This window comes from Diorhabda carinulata, chromosome 5 (genome assembly GCF_026250575.1).
Source record: "Diorhabda carinulata isolate Delta chromosome 5, icDioCari1.1, whole genome shotgun sequence".
Taxonomy (NCBI): domain Eukaryota; kingdom Metazoa; phylum Arthropoda; class Insecta; order Coleoptera; family Chrysomelidae; genus Diorhabda; species Diorhabda carinulata.
The window spans coordinates 19,519,956-19,540,196 of record NC_079464.1 but is presented as its reverse complement, the minus strand read 5'-3'; the positions used below and the strand labels follow the sequence as shown (position 1 = coordinate 19,540,196).

Sequence of the window (20,241 nt, the reverse complement as noted above, 5' to 3'; positions counted from 1 at the left end):
TACCGTTTGGACGCATCTTCCATGCGCAAATCCCTGATGTAATTTCAAAAATCATTAACGAGAGATTTTTTTATTGGATCAAATCAATTTTACGACACTTTTATATGAATAATATCCATATATTTAAGTGGTTAGTAGACTATCTCCACGTAGTAAAGACCCTTAAGTTATAACCCAATATAGTGGTTAGACTGAAAAGGCAACACCAGGAATGATCAATACAAGATGTACCGCCCCTCAGCAAACCATATCTCCGGTAGTTGAACCGCATCTTTTGTGCCGCATACAACAAAGTCAAACTTTGAAATCGACAAAATTTTTCGTGAAAAATTAATGAATACAATCGGGGTGTTTACAAATATATTTTGACTAATTAAACAGAAAGAAAAGATTTCTTATCAGCATACTAGCAACAGGTTTGTATAATTAATATATGATCTAATTAAATATTACTGAACTTAATATTTAGTTAAAAGACTAATGAATATTAGGAAAAACAGAAATCGAAATTAAATAATAGAATTTAAGTAGTTCCTGTTAGAAAATTTGCCCTCAAACATGGTCTATGAATTTCCAAGTTTGATAGCAAACGAAAACAAATTATCAACGTAAATATATATACTGTGATTGTATAATTTTACATATAGTTTATTTGTACAGAGCTAGATCAAAAATATACACTTCCAAAAACTTAAAAAAAGTACGTACAAAATATAATATCTAGTGACAAACCGTTTGTAAGGTATTTCTCTAAAAAAACATTCTTATCTATGAAATAATTTTGGGTTTAACTAATTTGTTTATTGAACATCACTGTAAAGTGCTTTTTTAATACTTGGGTACGAGGTATACTCTTCCACCTGTCGTTGGAAAAATGGGGGTTCACTATTCCCATCGAGGGTTCCTTTGAGCGCTCCTAGAAGTCTAAAGGGGTAAATATTGACATTAAAAACGTTATCGCAGCATGTCTGTCGTTTTGATATCTTAAAATATATAATTATTTGTATGGGAAGATTCAATGGCAGAAACTTATTCCGGTTTTTACTATATTTTATATAATTTCAAAGATACTTCAATTTTATACAAATGTACACGTCTGTTATTAATATTATTTTTATTATGATATTCATATATTTACAAATGCAGACGCAAAGATCGATTAAGCTGTTAGTAAAATTATTTATCACGCATATAGCATCCAATATTGGCGACGACGAATCCAATATTGTTATCAGAGATTCTGATACTGATATACTCGTGATGATGCTTGGTAATATGCATAAATTGAGTAGAGACCTTCCTCTTTATGGAAGAAAAAACAATAGTTATCAAGAAGCTTTTGCAGCTTTTGGTGTTCATAATTTAACAGAAGATAGAATGAATGAAATTTTCAATATTACCCAGAAATTCATAGACGTAAATGATGCCAGATTTCAGCTGTTCGTTGATACATATAATGCTGCCGATATTACCGAACAATTTAGTATTAAAGTCCTCAATTTTGATGGAAGCAGTTTGCCACCGTGCAAGAACGAACTTTGGTAACAACAACAACATCTAATATTTGGAATAATGGTAATAAACGATGCCCGTCAACATTACAATCGGAAGATAATTAATCCGGTCCATTTAGTCATTCGAAGTTACATCCCATCAAGCTGAAAATCAGTAAAATTGTTTAAAATATAATTTAACATTTTTATTCAAGGTCAAAAGTGGAAAAAATGAGTTTTCCGCAATTTTCAGCATAAAAGTACTCTCAACAAAAATTGTAGATTATGAAATTATCTACAAAAAATGTATGGATACTTTTTTTCCTACGAGCTACTGCTTCTGAGATATAATGATTCAAAAAGTTGTAAAAGCTGTCGTATTTAATAATTTCACCGAAATATTTTCAGCAGTAAACTTTTCTTACAATATTGAAATGAACCGAGACTTGTTGTGAATATTTATAAGAAATTTCTGTTGACGTTGTGAAGATGTTGCTAAAATTGGACAATGCAGCTTTGATATTTCTCGTGCAATCATTATAGCCATTAAATACGACAGTAAATCTGAAACATTATAACTTTTACAACTTTTTGAATCGTTATATCTCAGAAACGGTGGCTCGTAAAAAAACGTATTGATACGTTTTATCTAAATATTTTATGAACTACAATTTTTATGATAAAACTTACCGTTTTGATGATAATCGCGAAAAACTCATTCACCTTTGACCTTGAAGAATTCTTTTTCCATACACGGAAATGATGGGGAACATTCAATTTTTTTTTCAATTGTATATTAAACAATTTTACAGATTTTCACCTTGATGGGAATTTATGTAGCTTCACTCTTATTTTTTTATCTAATTTGACCGGACTAGATGGGTCATCATCATCATGACACATATTTATTCATATGGTTTTATAAATATGAACTGCCAGCTTTTGTAGCCGATTCGACTTAATTTCCATCAGGTAAATCAATGAAACACGATAAAATATTCTGTTGGAATTATTAATAATTAAAAAGAAATTTTTTTACAGTATGTAATGAATCATTTTGCTTTTTCATGACAACGTAAAATTCATTAATTTATATTTCAATTTCGAGTTGTACGTTTTGTTAGACCAAAATACGTATCAAAATCGTTATAATTGTAAGTGAAAGAAATTTTGTTTATTTCTGCATAAACAATTATTTTAAATGAGATTCGTGAATTTTAAAATTTTGAAAAATTATTGTCTGTCATTGCCAGTGAGAATGAGAGAATAGAAATCATTAGCACGACTGGGAAAATACTGAGTGGTCTGCCTACATCTTGGAAGCTAACTTTGTGTCTGCATATGTAAATATATGAATATAATAATAATAATATTGATAACAGACATGTACATACACAAATTGGAGTAGCTATGAAATTATATAAAATATAGTAGGAACCAGAATAAGAGTCTGCTATTAAATCTTCCCATACAAATAATTATATATTTTAAGATATGAAAACGGCAGTCATACTGCGATCACGTTTTGAATGCCAATATTTATCCCTTTCCTTACCTAGATACGCTCAAAGGGCAGGTTAAACAGTATACCTGACATTAATATGAAATTTGCTACTATACTGTAAGTCTGCGGGGCACTGGCACTGTGAAATTGTTTAATCATTCATCAGATTTTTTAAAACTTATTTCGACTTCCTATGTTTTTTATTATCAACATAAATAGGGTTTTTGACGATTCTTACTAATAGGTATGACCTTCTCTTGTACTAATAACACCTCTTAAACGATTAGGCATAATTAGCATAATCAATTTAGCTATTGTTTCTGGTGGGATGTTAAGTAATGCAACAATAAGCCCTGGGATCGAGTTTGTAATAGAAATCCTAGGTCTAATTCTTCTTTTATCTCATTCTATAACTGGACTATATGCTGGCCACTCCATAACCAAAAAACTGACTTCTGCAATGTAATATTCCACGATTCTGGCTTGTCATTCGTAAAGGTACCACATTAATAGCTTCTCGATATATCTATAAGACGTTAAACCTCTTCTTCCGTTAACACGGTCGCCCTTACGAATGAACAAGGATCGGTTCTGGCTTCCATAGAAACTGCACTCCAGATTCTGATGGAACCACCTACATACATAAGCACTCCGTTCTTCAACACAGCAATCTACAAATCACTCTCCATAGAGGCATATTCTGCTATCATTTGAGAACAGAACAGATCCCCATTGTTCCAACGTCCAATTCAGATAATCCAGTGCAAAACGCAGACGTGCTTGCCGATTAGATGGAGTAAGTTGTTGGACCTTGTAAATCGCCTGTTCCAGGTCGTCTATGAAAGGATTCAGTCTCCTTATAACGCTGGAACACTCTTCGAATCGCTGCTCAAGCAATAACTTGAGCGGCTTTTTGTGGAGTAGAAGAGGATAAAATAATGCACAAAATTCGAGTATGGGTCACTTAAGAAAGAAAAATTATTACTTTTAAATTAAATGAGCAATCTATTGAACCAGAATTTTTTCTTACAAAAGTTGTTCAAACTGTATCCCGCTCACTATCTTACTTCTCAAATTTCCCCAAAGTGAAACATCAAAGGAGTAGATTCAGGTGACAAAGGTGGCTACTCCATTGATTCACTTTTTCCTTCAAACTGCTTATCGGGAAAATTTCGAAAATTAAGATCATAATGTAGGACCGACGAATCTCCTCTTGGTGAATCCTACTCAAACAATAATTTTCAGGGGTGCTGGATGCAAGGGGGGCTTCCGCAAGCGCAGTAACGACAATTGTGTCGATTTACTGCACGACTCAATCAAAACGTTGTCTCGTCTGAAAGGAACACACTATTAAGAAAATATCTCATGAAGATTCAGAAAGTCTGTCTGTATCATCTCCTATAAGTGCGTGAACAAATTAAACTTTCTATAAGTGCAGTTTCTTTTTATTTAAAAATTTTACTACAAACGACATTTTGTTTTAAGGCAACTTCTGTCTGACAGCTAAATATCTTCGTATCAATCGCTCATTCCTGGTCATCCATATTTTGCAGTATCCCTCACGTAATTTTGCAATAATTATATTTACTGTGTCTTTAGTATTTGTAGGTCTTTCAAAATGTGTTTCGTTGAATAAAGCGCATGCTTCTGCATGACTTCGAAGTCTATTGCCGTAAATTACCATCATTCTAATTTCTATCCTTTGTCTTTCGGTTGTTTTATCAAATCCATTAAAAAAATTGAGAAAAACAGATGCTCTTTCTAAGTAACTTAAAGTTTGAATTCTTCTAATTAATCAGTTTTTTTGTATAAATTCAAAATCAAGTACATTTTGCTTTTCATTAATTATCTCGGTTTTTTCACGGGACATGTTTCTGCATGTTTTTTTATAAACGAACATTACACGTTTCATTTCATAACTCTGTATAGGTGTTAATACTTCTCATATGTTTTAACTTCATATCAAACGAATTAACAAACAACGAATTAAAAATATTCTGAAATTTTTTCTAGGTTGTTTTATGTTTACTTGCTAATATAATTTTGATGTTTTTGTATTCCAAAGTACACACATCAAAGTGTATATTCACACAAAATAAAGATTTTTGGCCGTTATGGACTGAAAAGGGAGAACCGGCTCCAAAGAATGCAAAGATAAATGAAAAGCTATTAACGGCAAGTATTATATGAATCTATTCTAACATTTGAGCTAAGAAATCAAGCAAAAATAGCCCCATTTGGCCAAGAAGAAAGTGTTGTTTCATCAAGACAATCCACCATCTTGCAATTGCACCCTATTTGCCAAATCTAACCCCCTCGAACTTATTAAACATAGCTAGCTAAAAGTTTGATAGATAAACAACGATAAAAATATTTTTTCCAAATTTTTTTGTTTTCTTTGTTGGGCCAGGTACTTCTTGGATCATCCTCGTAGTTGCCGTTTGACTGTTCGCTTATCGGTTTGCCGGTGGTGACTTTCAACGTAAACGAATTTTATCTTTTCCCGTCCGGCACTTCGTAGCAACTTTCGTAGCAATAGAAAATAGCCAATCACATCCGTTTGAGTTTGTTCCAATAAAAAAAACTCTTCATTATTTTTCATAATATATATATATATATATATATATATATATATATATATATATATATATATATATATATATATATATATAAAAGACAGCAACGTTAAGTTTATGAATAGGGTGTAGAATTTGTTACGAACGTCAAACGTCACCCACGATCGGCAACGGCAAACGGAAATGCGACTATGATGAAAATTTTGAATACTATGCACAAAGAAGTTTAAGGATTATAAGATGATAAAATATTTTTTCAATATTTAAGTGAATCTAATTTTTTATTAGACTCAAATCAAGAAAATGATATGCGACTCCACTTTCGAAGAAATTGGAAATCATTTGTGAAAGTTTTTCAAACACTTAGAAAAACAAAAAGCATGAAAATCCTGAAAGGAGACCTTCTCAAGTCCTACCAAGTCATGAGGTATCAAAAGTCACTTTCCACATTAACACTACAGGAACTTCTTTAAAAGATTAAGAATTCTGATGCTTCCTTCCTTATTAATCTTTGAATCCGTTTGCCTAATTCGTAAGCACGCTTCTCCAATTTCAGAAAGGTCGTTGCACGGCTATCCACGCTGCGACTAAACTATCAGCGGTCAGAGCGACCTTGTCAAGAGTGATGCCCAATATAGGAAGACCCAAGTGGTGCGATTTCTAAGCAACCATACACACCATATCAAAAATGAAGAGGAATCTTTCAAGGCTTAATTTCCAACGTGAATAAGAGAATACAGTGCAGGTACTACCTGGCGCATATATTTATTGGACATGGGTGCGATGAATCCTTGGAATGCCCAGCTTGTATCAAAGCAGACGAAGAAACGGTGCATGTCTTTTTTGATCTGAGATATAGCGACATGAGCTGGTAGCCACGCTGGAACAAGGCATCACATCTGAGACCTTGGCCGACGCAATTTCTAGCTCTATAGACAAATGGATTGTAACGATAACCTTTTCTACAAAAGTTCTCCAGGACCTGTGAGGTAAAGAACGAAGTAAGACGTATCACAACTGACAGACAGTACCAAGCTATGTAACAAGATGCTTCTTACAATGATTTAAAGGAAAGTAGGAGGTCAAGAAGGGCCCTACTTACCCTCCAATGAGAGCAGTATCGATTGGATGATGCAGGGAATATAATGAAGAAGAAATAGCAAATTAGTTAAGGCCTGCCCCGCTAGGAGATACAAAGACATGAGTAGAGTGGACTAGACTGAACTCACAGTGCACATTTTTGCCAGCACTGGTTGGGAAAAATGTGCATTGGCTGGTAGAAGTTTCCTCATCACTTTGGGAAAAAATTAGAGGGCATCAGAGTGTTTTACATCACGTTGTGATTTAAGGTCTGCGTTAAGGTCATCTGCTCTCCCGATCACATTTAACCCAAGGTTTTCGGCTGTCTTGTTCAATTGCCATTTGACCTTTGACAGAAAATCAAGTTGTTATTGGGTTTTTATTGTATCCCCGTAGTATTCCATAATGATGAGCTGTAGAAATGAAATTAAGAGGGTTTACCAATGACGGATCATAAAAATGTGTTCCTTTATAACGAAAATCAAAGTTTTATCTCAAATCTGATAAATACTAAATTAGAGGATTATTTTTAAAAGTGAAAAATGATTGGGAGAGAAATTATCTACATCAATAAGATGAAAAAGTATCAGATACCACTCCTAATGTAATTGGAAGTTCTTTTCTACTTAAATGTGTTTGTTTCAGATAGAATTTCAAGATGTTCTCGAAATATCCCAGTTTACTTCAGATTTAATTTAGTAAACAATTCAAGTAGGTCAACGACTGAAAATCGGAGGAAAAAAATAAAGTGCGTATTAAGTTTCGGATTTTTTCATAAAACTTTAATCAAACACCTCAAAACTTTCGTTTCAGATGCACGGTTCAGCAGGTTTACATTCAGCTTTGGCAATCAAACGCCAAAGGCGACACCGTGAGCAAGCTAAAAAACGAGCTGCCGAAAGAAGATTATCTTTAAGAACCAATAGTACAGATAGTATCGAACACCCACCGCGAAGAGGAAGTTTCCATCCTCCAAATGATAATACTCTAGCTACTTCAATTGGTATGCTCCATCTTGGTGTGTGTTTTGTGGTACTGGGACTCTTTTTGATAGGATCCGGTCTACTTCCCGATGACCTATTAACTTGGAGAGGTGGCGGTTGGTGGAACGAATTAGTACTTACAGGAATATTTGTACTGGTAATAGGACTATTCTTTATTATCCTAAATAGAATCATTAGTAAGAAAGAGGAAGACGATTTAGAAAATTACGTATCGTGTCAACTCACCCGCTCCAGAAGTGGACACAGGCTTGAAAGAGACGTAGAAACCGGTTGTTTATCCACGAAGAACCATATACGACTTCTCGAAAAACAACGAGAGGATAAATTGAGAGGTTTGAACGACGTAGTTCCAACTCATAATAAAGTACCTCCGGCAGATGGAGAAATTTACCTTGAAAAAATTCTCGAAGAAGAAATTAATGATAAAGATAACGAAACTAATCGAAACTTTGATCATAAAGAAACTATGTCCACTACGACTACTGCCAGTTTAAGCCCTGGCACTCCTTCTGAAATCAGGGAATTGATTTCGAACGGTAGGCAGTATAGTTTTAATTCTAGACAGTACTAAATTGAACAAGCTGTGATTTTATTCAACTTATTGTTAATCTAGGTAATGAAAAATCTCATTTGATTGTCTATGAAAATGAGATTATTATTATTATTAAATCGACATTATTCGAGAAGAGTAGATACGCATTATAAAAATTTTATAAACAATTTTCGTACACAAGGTAAGTCACCTGTAATTTTATGTTATTTGTAACCATACAGGATGTTCTGAAAGTTTTTAAACAAAACAAACATGTTGTTTTAACATCGAACGCCTATTATATAATTTTACAAGGTGTATCCACAGAGTAAAGTCGTTTTGGTTATATAAAAAAATGTATATAGATATAAGAAAAAGATTTATTGTACAATAATCTAGAATTGTTAAACTAATTTTATACATAGCTTCTGGAATTTTGTAGGAACTTGTCGTAGCATGACAAAAGTTGTTCTTAGCTTTAATCATGTTATTTCATATCGTCTTCATCATTGAAATGTTGATAATCAAGGAAAGATTTTAGGTTTAAGAAGACATAAAAGTCACCGGGAACGTGGCTTAGGCTGTACGGAGGATGATCAGGCATTATCGTGCAGAAAATGACACCTTTTGACAGTGATTCTTATTTCTTGGTCTGTATTGCGTGGTGCAATTTCTAAATAAACATTTGCGTTGTGTTTTTGGGCTTGTGATCGGAAATTAATCAGCAAAATGCCTTTTCTAAACTTAAAAAATAATGCAGATATAAATTTCTAGGTACAATAATAACAAACTATAGCAAAGAATCGTAGAAAAAGTTTTTTAACGACTATTAGGACATCCTGTAAGGTTGAAAATAATTTATTAATGTTATCCGTACCTAGTTATTACTAGAAACCATATAAATATAGGTGATTTACCCTGTATAAATATCTAATCAACAATATTGTAATTAACATATCGAGTTTGGACCAATGAACTAGATTTACGTACTTCTTGGAATTTAAGTTAAAAGAAAATTCGTGGTTTATTGAATAATAAAAGAAAACTACATATCAGTCAATCATATGTACACATTCTCTTCACTAATTAACTTTAGCAAAAGGATGGTGTACACTACAAGTAGAATACTAGTTTACAGTATATCTGTTGCTGAAGAGATTTCAGCTGTTGCATCAACTAGGAAAAACTATCAATAAGTCCAACACCTATATTTTTAATTGTAGCCGAAGGTCTTCTACAAGCTTAATATACGAGGGTCGTTGTTTTTTTAACCTCCGATCTCTCCGTGCAGACGCTACGCGAACAGAAAAAAGCGGGCATGCGTTGTAGGCGACTGCGAAGCACTCGCACTACACACTCCGCCTTTGTTGACATTCATGCGTCAGTCGGCGTTGTGCTACAGCCACGTAAACATGTTCGCCATTATTGATGCTCTCGCCAATTGTGAATTGCGAAGTGTGATTCGTTTGCTACAGGCTGAAGACTATAGCGCTGCAGAGATCAATCGGAGAATAAGTGATGGTGTTGTGCGTGAATGGTGTTTAAAGATGGTCGTAATGATGTGCATTATGCCGCGTCATGTCGACCTGTCGTTTCAGATGATCTGGTTCAACGAGTTAACAGAATGGTTGAAAAAAAACCGCAGATTTACCATATCTGTTTTATCTACGGAATTTCCAGAAGTTTCAAGGTCTGTTTTGGCATTGGCATTGGCGGCAACTTTTTTTGAAGAAGGTATTGAAAAGCTTGTTCATAGATATGACAAATGTCTAAATCTCTTCGGTGATAATGTTTTATATGAACTTGTCTTTTATTTATAGCCTATCGGAGGTTGAAAAAAAAACGTCCCTCGTAATTTCAAGATTTTTATTTCTGAGAAAATTCTGCATCAACCTTTTAGTTTTAACGCAGTGACGGAATTTCTACATTAAATATCTATTATTATCTAATTTGGGGGCTTTAATCTTTTCTTTAGAGAGATGGGGAAATTTTTGGCTAATGCAATTCTATCTAGTGATTTAACAAACTGTTTCATGGTACCCAATATAAAACAAAACAGAGAAATAATCTGAAAATGTGGAATTGAGTGTTTGAGTGTTTTCTTGCATCATATCACAACCATGATTGAAACATGAATCTATTTTTACATAAATAACAATAAAAAAAATGGACTGAGAAGTACTAGCTCCAAAGAAGACGAAGACTGTTTCGTCAATGAACAAGATCATGATATCGTTTTTTTTTTTTTCATATAATTATCATTGAATACATTTAAAAAGAATAATATTTCGAGCTCAATAGAAATATTAGTTGGAAATTTATGATTAAATTGCTATGCTATGCTGAATTTAACCCCTTCGAATCAAAATCCGTTCCCAAACTGGTCTTTGTTGGATCGGATACTTCGGAGACAGTCTTGTCTTTTATTTACAGTTATGAAGAATTTTCTTTTCACTTGAATATATTAATCAAAAGCAAATTGTCCGAAAAACAACGTTAAAATAGTTAATCACGTAACTAGTTTTGAAAAGAACGATATTAATCCAGAAGTGTGATATTTGGCAGAGAATTTTGCAAATAACGCTCTTTTCATAACATGTTTACGTACAATATTTTATCTAATTCTGCGCTATCGTTATATTTAATAAAATCTTCAATCAATGAAAATGAAAATATTGATGTGGAAACAAATGTAGAGGGTAGTTTGATACCTAAAAAAATCAAGAAGTACATGTCCTGGCCTACTAAAAATTTTAAAAACATAAAGAACGTCATTGAAAATTTGAAAACAATAAAGGCGTCGACTTTGTGGATAACATATTCAATGAGTGCGCAAAAATTTCAATATCAAGAAGTACACAATGCATTTGACTTGGCTGAAGCAGCAAGATACCATGCAAAAGATTTTGACGAAGGAGAATGTAGAAAGATTTATAAAAGAGGCTAAAAGTATTTATATTTGTGATACGTCTTAATTTACGATATGTTCGTAATTTATTATTAAATAAATCAGCACCTTAGGTCGCAATGATAATAGGGATTGCAGGAGCCTGGAAAGCTGAATTGACGTTTCTTCGAGAAGAAGACGTATTTGATGAAGGCACCTTCTTCAAAATTATAATTCCAGAAAGCAAAACACACAATATTCGCGAATTTGTGGCCACTGCTGGCAATATTGCTGATGTCAATTTTTTTAACTTCCTCAAAAAGTATAGAAAGATTAGACCTCTTGCTGTAAAGCACGAAGGATTTTTTGTGTGATATTATAATGGAAAATGTGGCATACACATGACATTGTTTGAGATGCTACTCAGCTTCTCTCTTGGCAGACTTAGGAGCGGATATTCCGAAAATAAAGCAACAGGGAGGAGGGAAATCTAATAGTGTAGTCGAAGGCTATGCTCAGAGCTCATTAGAAAATAACAGAAAAATGTCAGAAAATATTCTGGGTCAAGCCCCTAGTATACATGTAGTTATCACAGCTTCAAATGAAATTAACATAAGACAAAAAGAGAATATTAACGCTATAAATGAACTTACTCCAAATAACTCTTAAATAATAATGTTTTCAGCGGAGAGTACAATTTTCGTGGCGCCGCGATTTAACAGCGGATTAAGTAGGCCAAAATAAATTGAAATTTTTTGATATCTCAGTTCGTTTTCGAGATATCGATACTTAAAGTTATAATCAAACGTTAGTTCAAAATTCAATTTATTGAAAAGAAGGCGTTCAATACTGCGTTTCAAATGAATATTTTATCACTTCAAATTCAATATAAATGTTGTAATTCAATAAACAAAAGATTTTTTATTCAATTTTCATATTATTTACCCTGATACACCAAAATTATATCGAAAAAAACAGATTTTTATAACAAAATGAGACATTTTTGATGACTTTTACCACTTTGTGTTGAATATAACTTAATATACGATAAATACGTGAATAATTAGATGTTTTTCATAAAGAATTGTCGGTTGTTTTTCATTATTTATAAAATAAAAAACAATATTCAATGATAGTTTGAAGATTTAATTAGTAATTTAATGTAAAAATATCCTCTTTCGATCAAAAAGTACGTTCTGAATGCTTTCAAGAGTTATTTATTTTCATTTGTTTTATAATTAAAAAGCCAGACTACTATAGTATTTCACAAAATCAACCGAATAAGAAAAATCGTTCCAAATCTACCCGCTCCGAATTTATCTGCCCGCAAAAAAAAATAGTGATAAAATAAAACTAAAATAATCCTCACGCGAAAAAAAATTTACGATTTTTGAACTTTTTACACTCAAAGTGCACCACGAAAAGGTTATGTTAGGTTAGGTTGATGTATACAAATATTAAATAAAAATAATATATTTCCAACTTCAAGTATCGATATCTCGAAAACAAAGCGAGATATGGAAAAATTTTATTCTTCATTTTCGACTTATTTTGGATCTATTTACAAAATGGCATAGCCAGGCGTCACGGAAATCGTAATCATGCCTGTTTTCAATGTTTGAAATACCATTGAAATCAAATAATGAGTTAATTGTGACTTTTTACAGTAAATAAAAAATTATTCTTTAGCAGTTTGTACATAGCTACTTTTCATAACTGTTATATGAAGGTTATGAAAAATGAAATGTCCAGAAGTGACTAAAAATGTCACATTTGATAGCGGAATTAGATAAATTTATATATATTTATATCACTAGGTCTAGTATATACTGAATCATACATAGTTAAAATGTATTGGATTCTAAATTTGCTCCTGTATCTACTCTTCTGTAATAGAAAATTATGTATAACAAAAAACACTTTTGTAAACGTAAACAGTTTTTAATTGTGATCTTTGCAATTTCCTCAAAAATTTTGAGACAAAAAGAATTAAAACAAACCAGAATTGAAACCTAGCAAAAAAATTGTTCTAAATGGGTTTCAAAATAGTGCTTTCTACAACTGAATGTCAAAAATCATACAAAAGGGACGTTTTTCTACTTATATATACACATTATGGTTACGTCCCTTATTTCTGTTGTTTTCTATATCTGAAAAAGAAATTCGTATTATGAGGGTTGTTCATAAATTTAGTCTAACGATGCTCACACTTTCTCAATCCTTCCAAATAATGGCTGCTGTCTTTCTCCTTAAAATAGATGTTTACTTACTTATCGTCTGATGAAAATATCTCCTTCGAGTGAAAATTTAAAGCTAGAAAACAGGAAATAGTCACAAGGGGGACCAGATGAAAACAATCCTTTGACTTTAGTTAGTGTATAGTTTAGTTAGTGGTGAATTTAATAACATAATAAACAGAGATCGCGTATCTCCTTGTTATCAATCTCTACATCAATCTAAAAACATTTTTTTTATCAAGAAAAGTTATTAAGAATTCTTCCAGCTTGTGACAAAACACTAACAGATTCCATAGAAATTACTTTGTGGAACTACTAGATTTGAAGCAGATGCAGCAACATGAAAAAGAAGAATTGAATGTGGTAAATAGGAATTGATATACTGGTAAACTTAAGAAGTAATGGCATCTCAGAATTAACCCAATTGCAAACGAAAGTCAAGTTTTATTACACTACAAAGAAACAAGCTTATTCGGCACTTGTAGATGTAATAGACTAAGAATTAGATAACTCACAAGGATAGGAAGTTAATTATAGAAAAGAATCGAGCGCAAATAACATTTACCTAGCGTTAAGAAAACATATCAGTAGCTAGAAATTCTTAACCAAGAAACGGCTTATTCCAACGCGTTCCAACAAAAATATGACATAGCAATTAAAGTTATATTGAAGCTGCACTATTCAATACAATATCTAGATAGGCATGAAGGCAGTTACATAAATAAACAAAACAAAAAAATTTACAGAACAAGAAACGATGTATAAAAGTATAAAAATACGATTTCTAAAGACTTAAAGGTCGATAAATTTACTTGACGTCGATCTGTATCCGAAAGATAAGTGCTATAATTATCGATATGCATAACCCACGCGCATCCTAAGGCCAGAGACAGAAAGAACAATATATGAAAAGAAAATATACAATGAAGATAAACGAGAAAAAAAAATGATAATACGAGGGCTTTTTTTCAACCTCCGATCGCACCGTGTAGACGATACCCTGTAGGCGAAGCTCTCGCACTACAAACTCCGCCATTGTTGACATACAGGCGTTAGTCGGCGTTGCGCTACAGCCTCGTAAACATGTCCACCATTATTGTTGCTTCCGCCAAGTGTGAATTGCGATGTGTGCTTCGTTTTCTACAGTCTGAAGGCCACAGTGGTGCAGAAATCTATCGGAGAATGAGGAAAACTTCATAAATGATGGGCGTGACTGGTGTCGACAGTTTAAAGATGGCCGTAATGTTCAACGAGTTGGCAGATTGATTGAAGAAAATCTCAGATTCACCATTACTGCTTTGTCTATAGAATTTCCAGAAGTTTCAAGGTCTGTTTTGTACTCTACTAGGATTGAATGCTGGCAACTTTCTTTGAAAAGGGTATTGAAAAGCTTGTTCATGACAAATGTCTCAATCTCGGTGATTATGTCGAAAAATAACCGCAAATGAATGTTTGGTATGCCTTGTCGTACAAGCTAGTAATCGTTGTAACTTTCTTTATTGAAGAATCGTTAAATTGACATACTTACTTACAAACTATCATGTGTTTGAATCCTTCAATAAAGTTGTTAAAATCACTTAACATTATGTAATAATGACCCCTATCAATGCCAGATTTTTGGTTAAGGAATGATTTTTTAATGGCTTTAATGGTAACCAAAGAAATCAAAAAAATTAAATAACGTAAAACGACATTCGCTGTCATTATTAGTGTTTATACTTGTGAAATTTAGTGGTAATTGGTGTTGAATGCTCTTAAGAAATGGAGGTGGATCGAAATTTGACATCAATTCCTACAGAGCTCGCAGAATGTCGTAATTCGGGATCACCGAAAAAGAGCAGAAGTCTGTATCAAAAAACGGATGCCAAATTTATATCTTGGTGCAATAAAATGCAATAAGAAACAAAAAAGCATTTGAAGACAGTTTTGTAATAAAATTATTGTTTTGTATGAATTTATCCTATCGGAGGTTGAAAAAAAAACGTCCCTCGTATCAAAATTGAACAACTGGACTGGGTAGACTGAGAGGACGATAAAGAGAAAGTGAGCAAACCAAATAAGAGAAGACATTGAAAAATTGAAGACGTTAGATACAAGATCAATAATAGAGGAGAATGTACCAGAAGTTAATAGTCATAAAACTTAAAAAGAAGAGGGAATAAAAGTATAAGAAGACATGCGGAGTGATTCACCGCAATAAAAGAAGGCGCGTCCCAATTTTCGTTCCAAACTGTTTCCTTTAAAAGGGATTGTATTCGCTAGAGGGGGATGTACATTTAACTAAAAACTTGAATATAAGTTAACATTGAAAATGTAAGTATGAAAGAGCTTACGAAGTGATATCTAATCTTATGTATCGATAAATGGTATGTTAAATATTATAATCATATTAATGTGGGCTTGACCAACTATTTAAACGTTTTATAAAAGTGTTAAATATATTATCTTGCGTTTAAGTTGAGTCACGTTGGGGTTTTCCCTCAAAATCAAACGGAAAGAGTTGAAAATTAATACAAACTTACATTTTCGTACTTTAAATGTTCTTACAAGAGATCATGAGTTATTCAAGGTGAAAGATATAAACCAGTTTGTTTAAAAAGCTGAGTTTAAAACTCTAACTTATAGATTGAGCTCTGACGAAGAGGAGTTCTTAACCGTACATGTATTAGCATAAAGTCTTGAATATACGTTAAATTTCCTATCAGAATTTGAAAATAACATTTAACGTGCGAAAATAATAATATACAGGGTGGCGCAACAGAACGTGTAGGCTAAAAAATAAATACATAAGGTATTGTTGAAACAAAATATTTGATGATTAGATAATTAAATGAAGTTTATTTTTTAAAAATAAAATCATCTAAATGACGGCCCTCTCGAAGACGGCACCTCTTTAAACGCGAACGCATATTTGTGAAAACTCTTGTCAATAAATCTGGGGTGATTGCTGCATGGTGGATATTTTCCTTTAGCTGACTGATTTCCCTCGGATTGTTCATGTAGACTTTATGTTTGAGGTATCCCCACAAAAAAAATCAAGTGGCGTCAAGTCAGGGCTACGTGGGAGCCAAGGAATATCACCTATTTTGGAAATTAGTCTTGCAGGAAACATCTGTCTCACTGCCGCCATAGAGTCATTTGATGTGTGACAGGTCGCTCCGTCTTGTTGGAACCAAGTTCTCGTATTCGCTATTCTTGATCTCGCAAGTTCTGGAGTCAAATATCCCTCCAACATTGCAGCATAGCGATCGGTGTTAACGTGGATGTTTCGTTCTCGTGAATCTTCAAAAAAGAAAGTGTCAATAATTCCTTTGCTTTAAAACCGTCGATCGCTTCCGAGTAGACACTGAGGATTTTTTCGTATTAGCTCCTTCACCCTATCAATATTGTCTGTGGTCCTAGACATTCTTGGACGACCTTTTGGTGGTGGTTTCAACGTGGAACCGGTCTCCTGAAAACGCTTGAACACAAAAAGTGCGACGCTTTCCGTCGAAGTGACTCATGGCTACTAAAACTCCACGAGTACAACTTTCCAACTACGCACCACTCACCGTTTACCTCGCGAATAAAGATGATGCAATATGCACGTTCTATTGCACCACCCTATACAAATATTCTTCTTATTCCGTTTCAATTTAAGAACGACTTTTCTTTAGCTTCAGTGGCTGCACTATATCGAAATAACGTAACGATATTTTCAGAAAATTTTGTTTTTCACATTTCTGTCTAATGTACTTAGATATTTTTTTTATAACATTACTAAGCTCTCTGTTGAAAGTGCTGATAATTATAGTGCTCTTATGAAGTACGGCATTTTGAGACCAAGTCTCAAATGAGCCCTTAAATAAAGGTCTGATTTGATGCCGTGGAAATCGACATATGTCGAATAAAAAGTATTTGCTAAATTCAATAAATAAGAAGATGAAGAAAGTGGGTAGGATAATCACTAAACAGGAAGGTACACTTTGCATTTTATTCAATAGTTGCCGAAAAAAAAAGTTTTTGGCTTTTCAGTAGCCAGTAAATGATATTCCTGGACTTTCAGAAGCATCTGTCCTCATATAGCCCATTTTGAAAGTATAGAACCGTTTACAAATCATTCTAAGGGCTTCAGTATAATATTTACGTAACTTGTCCTCTGTTTCCGCGTCAAAAATTGTTTTTGGCTTTTCATTAGCCAGTAAATGACACTCCTGAGCTTTCAGCAGCATCCGTGATCATATAGCCCAACTTTTCAATTGCTTCCACGTCAAAAATTGTTTTTGACTAGTTACTCTTCTTCATATAAGTACGAGCATACGATCGTTTAAAAGAAAAGGCTCTGTAAATACACGAGGAAGAACTATTCACATAAATAAAGGGAAGCTGAAACTATGAAGGAAGCAGATGATCAGTGACGTCCAGTAGGGGATTTACCAGTAGGCAGATTAGGCGGCAGATCACAAGGAGCGGCAAACTTCGTCCGGCAATTTTTCATTTCAGTTCACAAGAATGGAAATAATTCACACCGTAAAGTATTTTGAAGAAATTGCGATGGAATTAAGCGTATAAAAGATTTTGGCCGCTAATTATTGCATCAGATTTAATACCTTTTCCATTGTCTCATATTCCAGTTACCAAGAGACCCATAAAGAAATTTCTATTTCTTAGAAAATTGAGTGAGTTTTTACCATGGGCTCTAACCGAAAAGGTAGTTTCCTGGAAAATTGTTTACCAATGATTTAGAATCGGAATTAGTTCAGGAACGCGTACACTTACAAAGCTACTAACTTTCATTCAGATGAGAGAAGCTTTTCTTGTTTTATGCATAGAGTCAGAACTAATCAACAATTTTCCGTACATAACATAATTTTGATTTTTTTAAACTGTGAATCGTATGCATCAAATATACTCGTTGCGTAATGTCTTTAGAAGATTCTTTAAAGATTGGTCGCCTACAGGTCAATCTTTATCTGCCACTGGTGTTGTCAAAAATATAACCTCTTAATTATACATAGGCCTATTCAAATAGCTGTCACTTGAAAACAAATATGGCTGATAGACGACACGCACATTTTACTTCTGTTTAATCTACCCACCTCATTTGAATCGAAAAGCTGTAATGTAGAAAATTCACAGTTATATCTAATACTTAAATACAATAATCAATCCTGTCTTTGTAAAAGGAAAGATGCTTGATGAAACCTAATTTTTTTCACAGACTACTTCTGTCCGGAGTCTCAACCCTAATTGGGCAGAGTTTAATTTGATATTATCTTTTTATAAAAGAATCTATTAAGGTTTTACTAGAAAATACTCCAAAAATAAGTACAGAAAATGTTCCAGGTTACACTAAAAGAGTTAAGCACGCTGTTTGTTGTCCAGCGGCCATATTAGTGGAGTAATGCTCTGGATTGTACTATCTTTATATAATTAATCTGCTTTAAACAGGATTTTAATCCAGTGAATATCGTAAAATATTACAAGAGAGCTATATAAAAACAGTATCTATGTATTTGACACTAAATTTTACACTCTAATACGCTTTAATAATTATGAAACTTTTATATGTTCAAAGTACCTTTTTTTATCTAAATTTGAATGTTGGTAATTTTTATATTTAATATTTATATATTAATGTACCTATATGCACTTTCTATGAGAATAAAACAAATAATATGACAATGCTTTTTTCTTCAAGATAAAGTTCCTACGATTTAAAATTTCTTGTTTTCCTTGATCTTCATCTCCTTTTGTTTCCACCTTTCTTTTTGGATTCGTTTTACCCATTTATATTCTTTCATTCTATCCATATTTCCCAACCAACTCGCTTTCTGGGCTTCAATTATGTGGGTTTTTCTTGGGTGCTTATAAAATTCTCAGACACTTTTCGGTTTCTTCTTTTTCTATACACTTCAATCTTCTTCAACTCCATCGCTAATCCCTCTGAACATTTCTCTATCCCACATTTCTAGTTTATTTTGTTCCTTTTTATTCATTGTCCAGATTTGTGGTTAACTCATAGTCTTGTATCAGTATATAACTATCCTTGCTGCTTTACTACCTATTTCTTTTAATATTTCTTTGTCCTTTTCATTTGTGATAATTTCCGATTTGCTTCATTTTTTCCTTTTGTAACTATATAGTGTTATTACGTTTTCAGTATTTATTTACAATCTTTCTGTTCGGGGGGTTAATTACCAAACACTATTCCTTACGTTCTTAATTTATTTACTACACAATACACTTAACTTATAATAATTTACTTGTTAATATCACTTAAATAATTTCTGCGATTACTTTCACTAATTCGTTTTTTTCCTTATCATTTATATACCTAATTAAAATTCTACGAAGTTCTAGAACAAAAAGAAACAGAAGAAATAGATAAATAGGCTTTCCTAGAAATTATTTCAATGTAAATAAACCGCCCGCTGTAATAAAAACTTCTAAAAAGAAACATTAAAGTCGCTTACCCCATTTATAAAAAATGTGAAAGACGCCGCGCGAATTCGCCGAATTTTTAAAATTCTCTAGTAGCTGGACAGAGAAACATTTTGCGAACTTGTTCGTAACAGTATAAATTAAAATTATTGGAAAAAGTTGGAAGTTTAAGCAAAACTTTAGCAAATTCTATTCTGTGAAAAAACATTTTAGTGTATATGTATTATAGTATAATCCGATTTTTGTTGTTTGCAAAATTTCAAACTAATTCGACGTTTTTAAACGAGACGAAATATAATTCAAAGGTACAGTTACACATATAGATATATAGAACATATATACAGAATATTTTTAAGAAAATATTTTTGGGTAATTTTCCCTTCGATTTTCCACGTTTTTGTCACGAAATTACTTTTTTCGTTAATAATTCTACTCGTACATTTTTTTTAGTACTTTATCACCGTTTCCGTCTTTCAGTTTTAATTTTTGTGTTGATAATAAAACA

The 20,241-nt window shown here is 32.9% G+C and overlaps 1 protein-coding gene across 2 annotated transcripts; it reads left to right on the top strand.

Annotated features, from left to right (window-relative positions):
* Positions 1–258: 258 nt before the first annotated feature.
* LOC130894156 (uncharacterized) lies at positions 259–18,971 on the top strand. 2 transcript variants are annotated; one of them, XM_057800771.1, is made up of 3 exons: positions 259–416; positions 7,303–7,401; positions 7,467–18,971. In XM_057800771.1, the coding sequence occupies exon 3, from the start codon at positions 7,467–7,469 to the stop codon at positions 8,226–8,228; it is 762 nt and encodes a 253-aa protein (XP_057656754.1). In that variant the 5' UTR covers positions 259–416; positions 7,303–7,401; the 3' UTR covers positions 8,229–18,971. The 2 variants fall into 2 exon arrangements, with proteins under 2 accessions (XP_057656754.1, XP_057656753.1); XM_057800770.1 differs by having other exon boundaries at positions 7,299–7,401.
* Positions 18,972–20,241: the final 1,270 nt, after the last annotated feature.

What these genes read in the sequence shown, in the direction of transcription:
- LOC130894156 (XM_057800771.1), top strand. Translation starts at nt 7,467, where the DNA reads ATGCACGGTTCAGCAGGTTTACATTCAGCTTTGGCAATCAAACGCCAA.